Genomic DNA, 17,870 nt, shown 5'->3' on the forward strand with positions numbered 1-17,870 from the left:
ACGACTGTATGGACACACGCGCTACTGTGCTCTAAAGCACACGGTTGTACGGACACACGCTCTCCTGTGCTCTAGAGCACATGGCTGTACGGAACACACGCGCTACTGTGCTCTAGAGCACACGGTTGTACGGACACACGTGCTACTGTGCTCTAGAGCACACGGTTGTACGGACACACGCGCTCCTGTGCTCTAGAGCACACGGTTGTACGGACACACGCACTACTGTGCTCTAGAGCACACGGTTGTACGGACACACGCACTACTGTGCTCTAGAGCACACGGTTGTACGGAACACACGCGCTACTGTGCTCTAAAGCACACGACTGTACGGACACACGCACTACTGTGCTCTAGAGCACACGGTTGTACGGACACATGCGCTCCTGTGTCTGTGCAGGCGTAGAAGGAGGTGCTGTTGAGATAGAATTTGTTCGTCTCAGGGGAAATGTTCACTGATAGAAAAGGAATATTTTAGTTGCCATTTTTATTATAAGGACTCGAGAGGTTAGCCACTGCCTGCCACCCAGAAGTTAGACCAGGGGTTCTTACAAATCCAAGACTACAGACCAGCTGTTTCAAAAGACAGTCCATATATTGTGTGAGGGTGACATAGTGTACTGTATCCAATCTTTTTCATTTCAGAGCTTCATCATGTGATAAATGACAAAATACAAGTTGAAAAGATACCATGAAGTGAGGATATTTTATTCTTGAAACTTGGCTTTCTAAAAACTACACAGACCTTTGATCCCAGCTAACTCCTTAAAAACAAGTTTGGCATTTATTTTTTGTCAAAAGAAAGTATTCACCCTGTTGAGATGATGACTTAACACAATGATGTGTCACTAAGTGCCACCAAAATAACAAGACACAGTGATGCCATTGAGTTGCCAGCCTCTTCCTGAATCTCAGCAGAGTGGACTTGGGAGCATAATTAAATACCGCTTTCAGACTGGAGTCATCTCCTCAGTGAATGTCAGTCAGTGTGTGTGTCTCCTTGTACAGAGGCTCTTAGGTCTCATCTATGGTCTGCTCCTTAGACTTGCCTTCTGGGGTCTCCTCTTTTATTGCTACACCAACTCCAGAAAGCCTGTGTTCCTCTTCTTCCTTTATCAAATGATGAATTAAAACAATGATGAGCTTTCTTAGCAACAGACCTTCCCAAGAAACTCTCCTTTGTCTTTAGACATCCTGTCCTAAACCTTTTCTTTCTACTCTGAAGAGGCCTGGCTTCATCAACCCTTGCCTCCACAGTGTCTTCCTTGTGCAAATAAAGCAGCAGAGGGGAAGTTCCCCAGTGGGATGTGTCCTCATGGCAGCTGAAGTGGGCAGGGCCCCTAGTGCGCAGACTCTGCTCCTTTCTCCTGCTCACCCAGGCAGCTGCCTTGTCCTCCAGTCTGCAGTACCTCATAGGGGCTGGGAGCAGCTTCTGAGATGAGCACACACGAGGGGGTGCAGGTCTTCTGGTGAGCATGCTAGTAAGACAGGCATTAAAGTACGATGTTTTGGGTTTGACGGCGAGAGAAGGACACACCTGCCAGGGATGACAAGAGTCAGCAACATTATCAAAGGTGTCCTGTGAATAGTTGTCAATAATGGTGTATTTGATCAATTCAAAAGTCAGGAGGACCATTCCACGTTAGTGGCAAAACAAGCTAATATTCCCCTCATCACCAAGTAGCTGTAAGAATGATCTTTATTCTGAATGATTGACGTGAAAAGTAAACCATTTCCTCTGTAAAGAGCTCTGTTGCTCAGAGATGATTGTCATCTCTTTCTTTCCTTATTTGTCCCTTTGATTTTTCTGCTGCTGAGTTGTTCTGCCAGGGAACAAGAGGCTGACTTGGAGAACTATGCACATGGGAAGAAATTCTGACCAAGTAGCCTGGAGCTGGAGTGTGCATAAAAGCATGATAGTCACACTCAGCAGGGCTTAGTTTACCTGTGCTAGCTTCTCATCCTCAGACTTAATGTTTGATCCTTAGGATGGTTCACTGACCACTCGCCTACACAGAGGAGAAACTCATGCGTCATTTTCTTTCTTTATTATTATTTAAAGGGTGGGGGAAGCAAACTAGCAGCTAAATCATCTGTCCATTTTCCTAACTTCCTTCAGCATTTCCTAGTGTATTGTTTTATTTGTATTTGCTTTGGTGATTGGAAATTTAAAACCGAAGCCATCCAGAAACTAGATGATGTGTACAGAAAGAAGTGACCATCCTTTCGGGCTTTGCCCTCTTCATTTGTTAGCATCGCACAGTAATTGCTGAAGCTTGTCATAGATTGTATCAGAAAGGCAAGAGCCTCTTCTCAATCCTTAAGGTGTGTGGAGGTTGTTTCAGCCAGATGAATAAATTTTAAAACAAAATAATGTATGCCTAGGGTGATTTATAAATAAATATGAGGTAACCATTGATGCCAAGTGTGAATCTTCTCTTTGATTGCTAGTTAAATCAGTCCAGATTTAAACATGTAAACTTCTTGATTTGTATGGAGTAAGACATCTGTATTTGGTTTATTAAAACCTGCTGATGTCTCCAGAACTAAATTTGTTCTTGTATAGGCCTCTGGGTAGCCATAGCTAAACAGCAGAGATGTATAGTTTTTGCTCATCTTATTACCTGACTTCCAGCCCTGTACAGGTGTGCGGGAATAAATTAACATGAGCTACTCTGATGAGCCACTGCATACATTAACAACAGAGGTGAAGATGTGAAAACATGCTACCTGCCTCCTGTTACCACCTTCTCAGCAAAGTGGCATCCAGTTTTTTCATCATTCTCTATGTTTGGAAACTTATAGAGAACTTTCATAGAGAGAGCTTTTCAATAAATACCAGGCGATACCTCCAAGAAATGAGCCACTTAGCACCAATTCAAGGGAACTATTAGTATATGTGCCCTAATGTAATTAGCTGTCAAATAGTGTGTTAATCCTCAGAGGAGAGCCTCTTAATAGATGACTGCTTCATTTCCAACACTGTGCCCAATCAGATTTCAATTCTCTGCTTCGAAAATTCTTCATACAGTGAAGTTGTGTAGGTCCTCTGGCTTTTATACGTTGAGATGTTCCCCCACTGCTCCTCTGTTTGGTTTCACAATAGAGCCAGCAGATCAATAGGCCTTTTGTGCTTATCTCCATTACTTTCCATCAAAAGCAAACAAACAGAGTAAATCCCCCTCCTGAGTAATTGCTGGTTGTGCCCTCCTCAAGCAAAACTTTGGTAGTAAGATAAACTTCGGTGTCATTCTTGTCCCCGGGGTTCTTTTTATACACTGAGAGAAGAGCAATGAGCAAAACGGTCTCCTTGTATCATGGGGAGAGACTCTGTCAAGCCTAAAGTGAGCCTTGGATCTTCCTAATGACCTCCTGCTGGCCCAGCTGGATGCAAGACAAGCTCATTTAAACCTCTGCTGACCTTTCACTCCTCCACAAGAAGTGCAGCCTTTACCGCCACCATCTTCAGCACCGTGTGCCAGAGACAGCACAGTGGCCAGCAAACAATTTCCCTGGCACCTGCAAAGAGATGGTTTACAAATACTGTGCAGGGAAGTTCCTATTACATCTCTTGTGACTGTGGAGCTCCCACTACAAACAGAATGCTTGCAAACAGCCTTTATCATTGCCTTCCCTAGAAAGGATGTCACTCTGATGACCAGCACTGCCTGGAAAATTCTGGCAAAATACCAAAGAAGGTGCATCATTAATACCCAGGCAGTATGTTTCTGTGATGGTACCACTTGGAGGGGGTCATTTTCCTGCTTTCTGTTTCTGGTCCACCAAAATCTATTGTGTTCTCCTGATAGACTTTCTAGCTGTGAGTCTTTCCGATGCGAAATGTCATTTGAGATACTTGTTTTTGCAGTCAATCCCTACAGTAGGAAGGTGGTGTGAGACTGTGCACATACACTCCCATTCACCAGTGTGACCCTGGTGGGATCCCCTCCCTCTGTTCACCTGTGTGACCCTGGTGGGATTCCTTCTTTCTGTTTACTTGTGTAGCCCTGGTGGAATACCCCTCTCCTTCTCCATTAGGTGAAAAGCTCCTAATAACTGTCTAGTTTGTTTCCAAAGACAAGGAAAGCCTTTGCTGCTTACTTCACACTGAGTTCGCCCCGTGAAGCATGTGTCCTTTCTCTTTCCTCAGGATACTCAGAAATAGTGTGATGTTTTCCCCATAAAACTCTCAGGACCTTCACGAGAAGAATGTGGCAGTCCATGAAAGAAGTTTGCACTTGCCTAAAAATTACAGTGCTAAAAATCTAAAGGAGATCTGGCGGCTTTGATTCGAGGCTTTGATTCTGGAGTGCCAAAGATGTGTGTATTTGAGAGGCGGGCACACCAAGTCAGAGGAAGAGAGAATACTTCTCAAGAAAAAGACAGGTTTTCTCCAGTTATTTCACATAAAAAATACCTACATTTTATGTCCTAATGCAAGCTGCTTGGATTAAAATGAGAGTTGTAAATTCCTGGTAAAAAGCTGTTAGGCTGAAGTGTTAGTGATCTTAACTCCACTACTTTGTGGAGTTTATTACCTCTTTTATTAACTAAGGGGGAAAATGTTACCCATTTCCAACTTAATTCTTTTTCTTGCTTGCTCTGATTTTTATTTTATCTTGGGAGGGAGGGGGAGAGAGAGAGAGAGAGAGAGAGAGAGAGAGAGAGAGAGAGAGAGAGAGAGAGAGAGAGAGAGAGAGAGAGAGAGAGCCAAGTGACTCTACCTGAACACGCGTAAGCGATGGCTCAGTTTCACCCTTGCACAGACAAATCTGAACTGTGCCTGGCCACTCACAGGCATGCTCATCTTCACAGGGGTGCACATGAGTGTGTATATGTGACGACACATTTAAACAGAAAGACCAAACCCCAGATCATTCCTTAATTTCCAAAAGAGACACTTCCCTCTTAGAAAGTGATAGATGACATTACTTCATCATGTTGATGAGAAATAGGAAGTTTTCCTAAGAAAAGCTACACTTTGAGAGCAAACACCAGGCCATTAGAAGGAAGCCTCAGGAGTCTGATGGGGCTGAGGGGAGCTACTGTAACTCCGCTGCCTTTTTAGTCCTCTCTGTCACTGAGGGGGCACTGATGGGTCACTTCGCTCACTAGTAATTGTGTTTTACAGACTTCTAAAGCAATTGGCTCAGTCAGTCCCAATTCAATAAAAGTGGAGAGAGAGAGAGAGCACTTTTGTTCTATTTTTTACTTGAAATTATTTCATTCAGCAGTCTGTCTTTTTTATTACCAGGACTTGACATTAGCACTCCAAGCTATATTAGCATCCATTTCAGCAGTTCAGTAATGGTATTAAAAAAACACTTAACTTCAACGGTGAATGGTTGTATGACAGAACCATAAAAAATCCACATTAAAAAAAAACTTATGTATTTGTCCCAGCAAATTATTTTGCACTTGTTTAACCACTTCAAAACTATGTTCTCTTGATGGGTGTTCAAAAGCACCACGTTTTTCTCAGAGCAGCTGGTGATGCAGCTCTTGGGGATTGGAGCAGGGGGAACCCAGTGGTGAGACAGGAGGGAAAACTGTTGTTTACCTGTAGTTAGATTACCTTCCATTCATCAGCAGAGATGGAATTGGCAACCTCAGAGCACCCAAGGTGAAATTCTTGGATCTTCGTACCTGACTGGGATTTGATTTTTGAACCGAACACTCTCCAAACTTGGGAGCAGAGCCTAACTACTTTGGCACTGTGGTGTGCTCATAAATGACTACATTAGGTTCTAAATTTTGATTAAACCTTCAGTAATTAATCAATGGTAGACATGAAGCAGTTGGCAAGGTCCAGAGCTGCAAAATGTTTAAGACATAAAACATTACGAAGTAATTAGAATATGCTCCTTCAAGAGGAGGGTTGCCTTCAATAAAGAGGTAAATGATAGCATCCTGTTTATTGTGGATGTAGGCAGCCAGAGCAATATGATAAACTGCTGGAGATACACATATCAGTAATCATCCACATTATTAGTACCATTAATCATAATTCCAAAAATATGACAGCAGCAGCCAACTTTTTGACCAATTTTGCTTCTGCCTGTTGGCCATTATAACTTCACTAATAGACCGCAGAGCTCCTTTGCGTGGCAGTTTGCATTGAGAATGGAAGGTTAATTATATTTGAGCTGCTGATTTCTTCTCTCCTTGGAAAAGGCTTAGCACTTTGACAATCCCAGGAGCTCGGGGTTGTTAAACCAGTAAAAGTACTTTATTGAAATTTTCTTTGTTGGTGAGGAATGAGATGTTTCAAATGAGATATAAGCGCCAGGCTGGGACAGCACTAATGTTTCTTGCTCCAAAATGATCCTTGGACAGCAAGTACTCAGTGGTTCTTTAGGCCTCTTTTCTCTCTTGTTTCTTGTCTGCCAGTAGGTAAAAAGTTCAGCACCAGGGAGCTCTCCAAGATTCGTGGTAATCTCAGTCATATATGTAGGACTGGAATGTTGGGAGTGGCTAGTGACATTGGGAGCAAGAAGCAACTCTTCACTAAAATATTCTGTGCTTCCAACCCTGCCTGTGGGCTAGGAGGGAAAAGTCACAGACATTATCTGGATGTTTCTGCAGGTTGAAATTTTCAGCACCGAGGCACACGGTTGGTGGGCTAACCGAAGTATTGGCATTGCAACTGGCAGTTCTGACAGCACCAGAGCAACTATGGGGATGAGATTATGCTCACCTGAGTTTTCAAGTTCATTACTTTCATTTTTCCACATACCTTTCTCTATGAAGTCTATAGCTAAGTAATATTGATAGTCCTCCGAGATACTGTCTCTTTCCATGGGGAACTTAGAAATCCCTAATGTCATCTCTTACGATCACAAATTAACTAACTGTTGGAATGATATAAAACTGTGTGAAAGACATGAAACATTTTAAATACTTCCTCTCAGAAAGAAATCAATGTTCCATATTTTACATGTTAATTTAAAAAAATGAAAGACAGATTTGAATGTTCATTCCTATTATGTGGGAAAACATCTTCTGTAAACTCCCTAAATCAGACAGTAGAATATGGAACAGAAAATGTGAAGGTTTTGTTGTTATTGTTCTGTTTTCAGCCTGGATAGGTATACAACTTAAAATGACAGCTCGGATTATCTTTAAAAGAGCCTTTGCCTTTTCTTACCCAACAGTAGCAGTAGCCGAGCACCAGATGAGCCGCCTGGTTCAGAAATTCCACAAGTGCTGTGAAAGCATAGCCTAGTCACAGCATAACACTCCCCTTGCATTATGGTTCAACAGGTATGACTGAATAATCAGCGCCCTTGAAAGCCTTCTTGTGTGAGATACGACTCAAACATTAAAATGGTTAGTGAGCAAGAAGGCTGTTGTTGGATATCAATTCTATACTTAACCTGAACATGCAGCATACACATTTTCCATCTACCCATCTGCCCTCCCAAATGCCATCAACTGCGTTAACGTTTTTATGCATTCCACAGCAATGACAGATTGTTTTCTAACTGTGGTGCCAAATTTAGTATGCAAAAGACATGTTTGCCTCTGCCAACAAACCAATAATTCTCACTAACATCTTCAGAGTTACAGCATTTATAAAGTTGCAAAGTGGAGTAAACAAACCATCTGTTTGGCTTTTCCATATATGTCATACTTTCTTATTAGCATATTACGATTCATTTAGTAAACAAATTTGGTGATTTCGTTCACGTCAAAGTTAGATCGGAAGCCTGAAGATGATTAACATTCCTGGGACAAGCACATTAATACATTGCTTCCTCTACAAAGTTAAATGGCTCCTCAGGAGAATCGCCCCTTGTTGACAAGACGAGACTGTCAATTTTGTTTGCCTGCCACGTTAGGGGCCATAAGGGGATGGCAGGCTCTGAGAGAGGGGAGTCGTGTAGGCAGCATAATTCACTGTGAATTGAGAAAAGAAGTCTAATTCTGATAAATGGTCGACCCCAATACATCCTACCTGTTATTACAACAGACGTGCCGTATCTCTGCAGTAAATTAGTTAATCCCCTGAAGAGTTTGGTGGGAGCTTATCTTCAAGTGAATGATTTGAATGGAGAGGGAACTGCCTGCGTGACCAGTGTGGATGATTTGTTTTATATTGAAAGGGGTTGAAAAAAACTGAATTTCTTATTTTTAAGATTTGCTTAGTTTTTGTTTCTTGTGTTAATTTTGCATTTCTTTACTTTTGAGGTTTTTGGGAATTACCCATTATAATTTTACACTAGATTTCATCAGCTGGGGCAGTGCGGGGGGGGTGTATTGATGCTAAAGAGATTCTTTAGTGAAAGTCCTAGGACAACTGCAGTTACTCAGAAAATGGGTAGTACCAAAATGTCTTTTAACTTGCACATGATTGGTAAATGGTGGTACAGACACGTTGAGAGGATCGTGTCATAGCAGCTCAGCTGAGAAGAGTTGAGAGGATCATGTCATAGCAGCTCAGCTGAGAAGAGAGTAGGAAGCGGGGGCTTTAACCGTTTATTTCTGAGGATTTGGAGAGTGCTTACATTTCTGTTGGGAAGTGTTGTAAACTAATCCTGTATCCACATTTGACATCTGTACTTTCCTAGATTGGATAGAAATTGCTCTTCCCTCTCCTTTCCCTCCTCTTCATGTCCTTAGACAGCTGACTCTTCACCTCCGGCACATCAGTGTCCATGGATTCAACCAACCACAGACAGGAAATGTTGGAGAAAAATCAAGCTGTACCCAACACATAGAGATGCTTTTTCTTGTCACTACTTCCTATAGGATAGAATACAGTGACTATTGGTAAAACGTTTGTTATATGGAAATCATAAGTAATACAGACATGACTTACTTTATAATGAAGAATGTGTGTGTGGTGGATACAGATCAGTTCATATAAGGAACTTTTGAGAATCTGGATTTTGGTGGATGACACAAGGGCTGACCACACACACACACACACACACACACACACACACACACATCTGTTGTGGACATTTCACTGTGGTTATTTTAGACAGTATTATTTGGCATATATTTGTGGTAAGTGACAGAGTGGAGCAGGAAAGTACATACAAAAATCAAAATCAAAAGTTTAGCCTTAATTCCATTTTACCCAAAGGATTGTGTAATATTAATTCACCAAGCTTAGAATGGCACAAAATTAATTAAGAATTAAGTATGGGACTGCCCAGACCCACGGGGCTAAGTCAACGTGTGTTATCCTGGGTGGAGACAAATGGGGGACAGGAGACGCAGAGAATGAGAACAAGGCAAACTGGCTGATCAAGCTGTTTATTGGGAATTTGTATAAGTTTATATAAGGGAACAGGTATTGGATGGGGCAGAGGTTGTTAGACAGGAGACACTGAGAATTGGGGCAGGGGGCTGTCAGAATCAGGAAGCGATGAGCAGGAGATCTCACCAGGGAGTGTAGGTGTTAAGGAAGCATTGTTAAGTGATGGGTCATCTCTGTGGCACAGGCCATCTGTGGGAAGGCACCTGAGTTTTGGGAAGTGCCTTGGGGCAAGAAATAGAGATTTACTATGACCTGCCCTCAACATTGGACATTATATATAACATATGAGCTTGATTTGTGAATTTGTGAACCCAGCTTCTGACTGGCTGGCTTAGTTACTTTTCTGTTGTTGTGATAAAATACTTGGCAAAGACACTTCATGAAGCAAGGTTTTCTTTACCTCAAAGTTTATGGTGAAAAAATCAGGGCAACAAAAGCTTGAAAGGGCTGCTCACACCTTATCAGGTCAAGAAGCAGCTGTTCACACCTCATCCTGTCAGGAAGTAGCTGCTCACACCACATCCTGTCAGGAAGCAGCTGTTCACACCACATCCAGACAGGGAGCAGCTGCTCACACCTCATGCAGTCAGGAAGCAGCTGCTCACACCACATCCAGGCAGGGAGCAGCTGCTCACCCCTCATGCAGTCAGGAAGCAGCTGCTCACCCCTCATGCAGTCAGGAAGTAGCTGCTCACACCACATGCAGTCAGGAAGCAGAAAGCAGTGGATGCTTATACTCAGCTTATTTTCTCCTTTTATGCAGTCCAGGATTCCCAGCACAGTTAGCCTAATTACCAAAATCCCCACAGACATACTCAGAGACCTATCTCGTAGGCAATTCTGGGTCTCTCTGGCTTGCAAGTTGATAATTGAGACTAACCATCACATTATCTCAGTCTGATTTTCTGACCTGATCATAAAACTTTCCTTTAAAACATAACAACTAACAACAAAACCACCTGTTCTTCCCCTGTATTTCAAAATCAAACTCAAACCTTTTTTATTTAAAATTTTGCTTGTATTTAGTTGCATTAGCTCACCCTGGGATTTGAGCAAGTAGGAAAAATAAGAGATGAGACCAAAGCTCAAAGCAGTACTGGCTTTCCTCGTCCACCAGGCTGTTGTGTTTACTTGATGACATTAAATGCATCTTCTGTGTTCTGTGATTGTTTCCTCCAAGAAACAGAATGGACAGAGTATTACTTGTTAGTCTAGTGATAGGACTTTCACTCAGCATTCCAAATAAGATAGAAGTCTAGTTATTGACACCCTTCCCTGGATCTAAAACCTTACTTCATTTTGATTTAAATTTTGGCAGATTGCTTGTTGAGGCCAGGAATTCAGAGAGCATTCGTAATGCTGTGCACAGCCCAAGTTGAGTGTTTTGGACCTACATTTTACGATGTTTCTTACACTGTGATGGAGTCTTTCCTTTCTGCTCTGTGGCTGTTGTCATTTCACAAAGAAAGGGAAAATGCTTCTACTTCAGGACTGTCATCTGTGTTGTGTGAGGAAAGACTTCTACATTACTGTGTATTGCTGATCGGATGCCTCCTGGGTGCCGGGCACTCTCTTTGATCTACCACAGTATGACTTACATCGCATCTATATTCTTGAAAGTGGGGGCTGAATTTTAGACCTGCACCATGAACCCTTACCTTTATACCCATGAGCTCTTTATCTCAGTTCTCTTTCTTTCCTTTTTCTGTGAGTCATTTCCTTCTTCATAGCTGTATCATTTGCCCAATCAGAGCAAGCCGTAACAGCTTTGTATATTCTTCGTGTTCTTATTTAATCTAACTTTTAGCTAATTATTAGTCTCCCTTCTTCTTCACGGTAAATGGGTCAGAACACTAGCTTTCTTTCTCTCTTGAAAACAATGCAAGCATATCCCTGGATAACAAACCCTTGAGGTTCTGTTTGCCGCTTACTGTCGCCTCCTTCCCATCTTGGGCCTCAGCATCTGACTGTCAGTGAGTTCTTTCGTCTTTCTGCCTTCCACCTCTTCAGTTTTGCTGATCCAATTAGACTTGTAATATTCCTCGAATTGCTGTTAACCTTGGGTCTTTGTATCTCTTGAGTACAGTATTTGTGTGACAGTCAGTGGTTTGGATTGACTGATTGGTGGCTCTGACAATAGGTCTTTGTTAAAACCAAGCGCTGCCTTCTGTCCGTTCGGTACAGGCAGAATGCTAGCCTCCTGAGGAACAGGGCCAGTGGTGTCTGCTAAAGCACCTCAGTCACCCCCTTTTCCTCATCTTGCTTGTCATCTTTTCCACCCCAGCAACACATGACAGTTGGAAACTCCCAAGTCCAAGGCATAGGGCTGAACCAGCAGGTTCCCCCAGCCCATTAGCCTCATTCGCACTCCATGTGTTTTGCATATGGCATTTGGGAAGATTATTAAACAAAAATGAAATAGATTAAGAAATGAACATAAAAGAATCAATTCTCCTGAACTGTGGTTGCATAATGGAAATCGACTGCCGTGAATGAACCCATGCACTGAAGTTATGAACAGCAGAGTTAATGCACTGCCATGAGTTCATCTTTATTATTACATTACACCTGAATCAATTGATAAAGTAGCTTTTTTTTGTAAGCAAGGGATGGCACTTAATTGAATAAAAGTCAATGTAATTATATTAACAGAGGCCAATAGTACTGCTGACAGCGGAAAAGGGACACTGTTGAGGGGGGTGCCAGAGCTGGTCTCCACATTTCTGCACATCGTTTGCTTGACAGATATTGAGGGCTGGTACATCATCTAATTAGATTCCAGACTTCTGCTGCTGTACGTGAGAAGTGAAGAACAAATCCCTTCCTGGTAACATCAGTGTAATTCACAAGTCATCCTACGGGAGAGGTGTCCATCAGGGTGACCAGTACATCCTCTCGTCAACTTTAACTTATCCTGCCTCATTTTTCCATTTCGATGCAACTTTTGTGTGTCTGGCTGCTGTTCACTCAGCAGGGAGCCTAGGAAGCGTTCACTGCAGATGTGGGAGAAACAACACAGAGTTCTAGACTGCATTCAATGTATGTTTATGAAACTACGAAAGGGGGTGGGGTGTTAAAAAGAGTGAACTGCTTATACAGCTGACAGATAGCGTAGTGGTACACGGTGTAACTATTTCCATGTTCCTTCTTGTTCTGACTCTGGTGGTGTCTCCCCATGTGTCATCATAAAGACTTCACAGTAGGCATTTCCCGCACTCTGCTTAGCGACATCCACTTGAGCCGTCTGACATCTGACGCCAGGGAAACGGAATGTCAGAGCAGGCCTGTGGGGACAACTTGTGTGTATCCATGTTCACGTATCCACACACTGCATGCGTCTGTTTGGAACTCATTCATGGATGGTGCCGATGCTGTGAACTTGGTTTATTGATTTGATTTACGGTTTTTGGAATTATACAGGTGATCTGAAAATCAACAACATATGAGATGATCACTTATGACAAAATAATTTTGTGATCACATTTTAAATCCCTATTTTATTGTTTAAGTTTTAAAAAGCTGGATGTCTAGAATGTGAATTTGTTTTCTCTCTCTCTTTCTCCCTCTTTCTCTCTCTCTCTCTCTCTCTGTCTCTCATTCTTGCTTTCTTTTGTGATCGATTTAGCAAAAGATTAGAAAGCTGATCTTATTGTCACAAGGTAAGCTCAGCCTTCCCAAGTGCAGTGTGCAGAGGGCTGCCACCCTCCGCCCCTCAACCCAGAGTGCTGATTGTCTTGTGTGGGAAGGTGGGAACCCTTGCCCTCCTTTCTTGCCCTGGAGGCACATACCTCTCACACTTCTCTAGAAACCTTAGCCATGCTTGTTCCCAATTGGAGTGACTTCTGATTGAAACCAGGAGGCCTCCACTCATGAGCTTAATGCTGACCATTTAGGTCATTTCTATCATCACAATTAACTTCTCTAAGATGTCCAGCCTCCAGTGCTGACAAATTTTGTTTCCCTGTTTCTTTATCACTGTGTTGTTTTGGAGGGTAGTTGTCAATTTAGGTACTTGGCAAACATCTGGGCCTTCCCAGGTGGAGAGAGGTATATGCCCAAGGGTACTTTAAAGTCAATGGGGGGTGTAAATAATACATAGGCAATGTTTTCAGATAAACAGTGACATGGGATTTGTAAGACCTGAGGTCCCTGTAGATGCTTTGGGAATAAATTTCACCCTTTTTTAACACAAGCAAAGCTCTTGCTTGTCAAAGTTAGGAATTCTGTTTATAAACTGAAGGGACTCTGCCATTGTGCTTAGATTTTTTTTAACTTGTTGTGCTTTTGGATTTTTTTGTGGGGGTAGGGGCTACAATTTTAGAAAATAATTTATCAGATTATGTCCTAAAGAATTAGACTGTAAATTAGCATTATTTGATGAAGATAGTTCACTACTAAAATATAGTAACTTTTGAAAAACTAAATGTATTTTGCTATTAGCTATTAGATTTGGGTGGGGATTCCAGACAGGTTTGAGAAAAGATTCGTATCACACACACAAAAGAAAAATTAAGTTACTAATTTTCTGGGACTTTTTTAAAACCTGAAAACATGAAATATAGGAGAATAAGGAAGATGATTTTTCCAAAGTTAAACCTAAATTATGTAAATCATTTTTTAAAGACGAAGATCTTTTTCCCAGTATTTGCTGTGCTAGAAAAGGTTTATTTGTTGTCCTATTCTGGTTTTAAGTAAAGTTAGACTATTCCATTTAGACAAATTGGGAGTTTTCATTCTTTCACCCTGTTTTATGCTTATTATCCTGTACTTACTTTATGTATGAGACATCTGCTATGAGGTCCTCTGTGGCTAATGCACTAACGGAACAGCCATTGAGAAAAGAGTGCCCGAGTTTGCATCCACCCTGCCCTTGAAGAGCTGATTCATAAAGATGGCATCAATGGAAAGTTCCCCTTTCTGCACCTCCCACCTGCACTCAGTCCCGGGTCCTGAGGGTCAGGGACGCTTGCTTTTATCGTGGTGTAATTAGGAGTGAATGTGTGTGTTTGGTGCTTAATGAAAGCTGAACCAATTTTAAAATGCTCTCCTTTTTCTCCCCCTTCCCCACTCCCTGTGCGCCTCCCCTTCCCTCTTGTTTTCCTAGACACAGTGCCAACATAAACCTGCATCGTAAACTGTTGACCAAAGAACTCGATGACATGGGCCTGGACTCATCGCAGCCCTCCCTCAGCAAGGACCTCCGGGATGAATTTTTGATGAAGATCTATGGTGCCCAGCACCCTCTGGGGCTCGATGTCAGGGAAGATGCCTCCTCTCCCGCAGGGACAGAAGACTCCCACCTGAATGGGTACGGGAGAGGCATGGCGGAGGACTACATGGTCCTTGACCTGAGCACCACCTCGAGCCTCCAGTCCAGCAGCAGTATCCATTCCTCCAGAGAATCCGATGCAGGCAGCGACGAGGGGATTCTTCTTGATGACATTGATGGGGCGAGTGACAGTGGGGAGTCGACGCACAAGGCAGAGGCTCCCACCCTCCCCGGCAGCCTTGGGGCTGAAGTTTCAGGATCTCTTATGTTCAGCAGCTTGTCTGGGAGCAATGGTGGGATCATGTGCAACATTTGCCACAAAATGTACAGCAACAAGGGGACTCTGAGGGTCCACTACAAAACTGTGCATTTGCGAGAGATGCACAAGTGTAAAGTCCCGGGCTGTAACATGATGTTTTCCTCTGTGCGAAGCCGAAATCGGCACAGTCAGAACCCTAATCTCCACAAAAACATTCCCTTCACCTCGATAGATTAGTCCCAGAACGGACACTACAGACGCCAGCTCTCACCAGATGGCCTACATGTTTGAACTGCCATAGCCAGTGTGTGCTTCCGGCGTACCGGGGCACATGTGTGTGTCATGTGTATGCCTTTGTGTCTACACTTGTGCACACATACATTTTCTTTTCTTTAGATAAAAATGATAAACACTAGGTGCTTTTGAATTTTTTTCTTTTCCTTTATAGTTTTGGGGGAGGGTGGATCTTTTACTTGGGATAAAAACAAAAGTACCCTTTTCAACACACCACACACACAGAGAGAAGCACACATATAAAGTGTGCAACTAGCCCCAATTTTGATAGAATAATTCTTGGTCTTCTCCAAAGAGACATTTTGTTGTACCTATGACTGTTGCCTGCAAAAAGTAAATAAATAAATAATAAAAGGGAAAAAAGAGAAAAGAAACAAAAAGGAACTTCTTATAGTTGTCTTTTGTGAACTCTAAGGTTTTGAGAGAATCTTCAGTTAAAGCATGGCAGATTCACTTGTAAATATTTAGCCTTGAGAGGCCAATGATGTAAAACAGTTGTATTGATTGTTGTTTAACTCTTCTTTAATTTTGACAGTTACATCCAGCTGTTAGATATGCGGGAAATAAATAGTTTGCTAGCTAGTTCTATTCATTTTCATTAGCATTAATGCACATTTTCTTTAACAAAAAACAAAAAATAACGAAAAAAAAAAGAAAGCCATGGTCTTGTTTTCACTACCTGTTAGATATAGAGATAAGACGTGCTGGCATGCTTTGAAGCACAGAGCTGATTTTTTAAGACGTCCTGTACATAAATCAGTCATGCACTTTTCTCAGACGCTACAAGGGGATGTGTAATGCCCATGCTTCTTTTTATCCTTAAACTGTTGCCATACTTCAGCAAGTATCTTTCTTTAAAAAAAAACCCACTTGTATAAAAATGGTCTGGTCTTAAGTAAAAGGCACAAATGCCAAACAAAAAGTATTAGTGTTAACACAAAACTGCCAACTTTGCACAAGTTTTCAGAAAAGAAAATACAATTAGTCACTCAACATAACCACAGGACCGCTTTTTGGCCACCAGAAAAAACAAAACAAAAACACGTGGTGATTCTTTCCAGTGCGGAATGTTGTTAGAATCCACATTGCATCCTTCCTCCATACATGTTAAATGACATGAAAGGAAAGCAAAACAATGTGGTGTGAACCAGACAAGGCATTTTTCTTTTGTAGCGGCAGGATAATATTTCAGGACACAATAGCGCAAATTACTCACTGAAGGAACAAAGCTGAATACAGTAAGAGTTGAACACTCATTTCCAAGGCCCTAACCCTTATCCCTTGAAAGGGAAGAAAAAGTCTGAGCTGGGTTAGTCTGTTGTATGGCTGTCTCATTTGTCGCAAATTCTGCAGTAGCTCTGCACTCGGGCCTGCTTAATAGACAGAATCAAAAGCCAGTTCACAGCAGCTGTTCTTGGAAGCTCTGAAAACACGTGCTGAACTTGAATTGAGCAGCCCTCCTCTCTGAGCAAGTGAGCAAGCCGCAGAAGGCCAGGGGAAGACAGGATCGCACTGTGCAGTGTTTTGTGTTTCCCCACACGAATTTGTCAGAGAAGTGAAAGCAAGCCTGAAACCAAGCAATTGAGAGTGAGAACAAGGCGGGGTGGAGACTGCTCCAAACCTTTTTGTTTTGTTTTGTTTCTGATGTTTACACATGTTGCCTGAGCTGGTTAACCACATCGGCAGCCTCAGCTACCACAGCATACTGACTAAATGATGGTATTTACTCGACTTCGTCCGCAGCCAGAACTGCTGGGGTGTGCTTGCAGGATGGGTTTTGCTATCTTTTTTCTTTTGGGGGGATTGGGGGTAGGAGGGTAAACACTAGTTTTGTCAAACTACATAATAGAGAATGTATTTCTTTTTTGCATTTAATGGCCTCAAACATTTCTCCCAACGGTTTAAAACTTAGAAATACCCTTTGTTTCAATTTTTCATATCATTTCCATTTTTCATATTTTATTTTTTACTGTGTTCACATCAGCATTCACTTCCGTTAAATTTGCCAAAGGAAACTGTCAATATGTTTCTGTTATTCTTCCTGTGCGACTTATTGTACCTCACAGTATTTTTTTTTTTCCAAAATTAAGCATCATTCATTGGGGGGTCCGGATTTTTTTATATTTGAGAATCTCTGAGCAGTAGGCTCTTGTAGATGAGCTACGTGTTCCTAAAGCTTTGTCTTTGTCTCCTTCTGAAGATGCCATGGGGTCCACTTGGTCCTTCATGTGTTCCACCGAGGAAAAGACCAAAAGCATTTACAGTACAAAAGAAACGATCACACACAATGTCTCTTAAGTGACAAATGTTTACGGTAAAAAGCTGAGGAATTAGTAATAACTTTCTGTTTCCTTGTACCTTTCATTTCCCCAAAACTTAGTTGCTTTATTTTGGTGTCATGTTAAGCTGAACAACCAGATGTGTTCCTTTGTTTTATAACATACAAGACTCTGTACAGTATGTTTGTGAAAGATTGAACTAGAATAATGAACATTTGTTTGCAAACATTTGGTCCTCTTAGCATTCTCTATATTGCGCGGTTGTCTGGATTCAAAGAGGATTGAAACACATTGTTACAATCTCATCAGAAAATATGGAAATTGTCTTTTAGATTGTGTGTGGACTTAAACTACACCTTGTTTTGTGAACATTAATATGCATTTATGTTTGAACAACTTTCAAGTGTTACACTCTTAGAGACACAAGCATTCATCTCTATGAAATCAGTGTTTGGTGTGTTTTAATTGAATGTTAAGTGAAATGTCAAATGGTTCTGAGAG

At 41.9% G+C, this 17,870-nt stretch overlaps 1 protein-coding gene across 11 annotated transcripts in view; it reads left to right on the top strand.

Annotated features, from left to right (window-relative positions):
• The window catches only part of Bnc2 (basonuclin 2), a 399,488-nt gene extending 381,891 nt beyond the window's left edge, over positions 1 to 17,597 (top strand). For 9 of the 11 annotated variants that reach the window (XM_040757207.1, XM_040757209.1, XM_040757210.1 and 6 more), the window contains one exon: positions 14,373 to 17,597. In XM_040757207.1, the coding sequence (XP_040613141.1) occupies positions 14,373 to 15,033 (661 nt within the window). In that variant the 3' untranslated portion in view covers positions 15,034 to 17,597. Of the gene's footprint in view, positions 1 to 645; positions 2,630 to 12,893; positions 12,928 to 14,372 lie in introns of those variants that run through there. The other 2 variants (XM_040757216.1, XM_040757215.1) reach the window with 2 other exon arrangements.
• Positions 17,598 to 17,870: the final 273 nt, after the last annotated feature.

Source organism: Mesocricetus auratus, unplaced genomic scaffold (genome assembly GCF_017639785.1).
Source record: "Mesocricetus auratus isolate SY011 unplaced genomic scaffold, BCM_Maur_2.0 Super-Scaffold_100014, whole genome shotgun sequence".
NCBI lineage: Eukaryota > Metazoa > Chordata > Mammalia > Rodentia > Cricetidae > Mesocricetus > Mesocricetus auratus.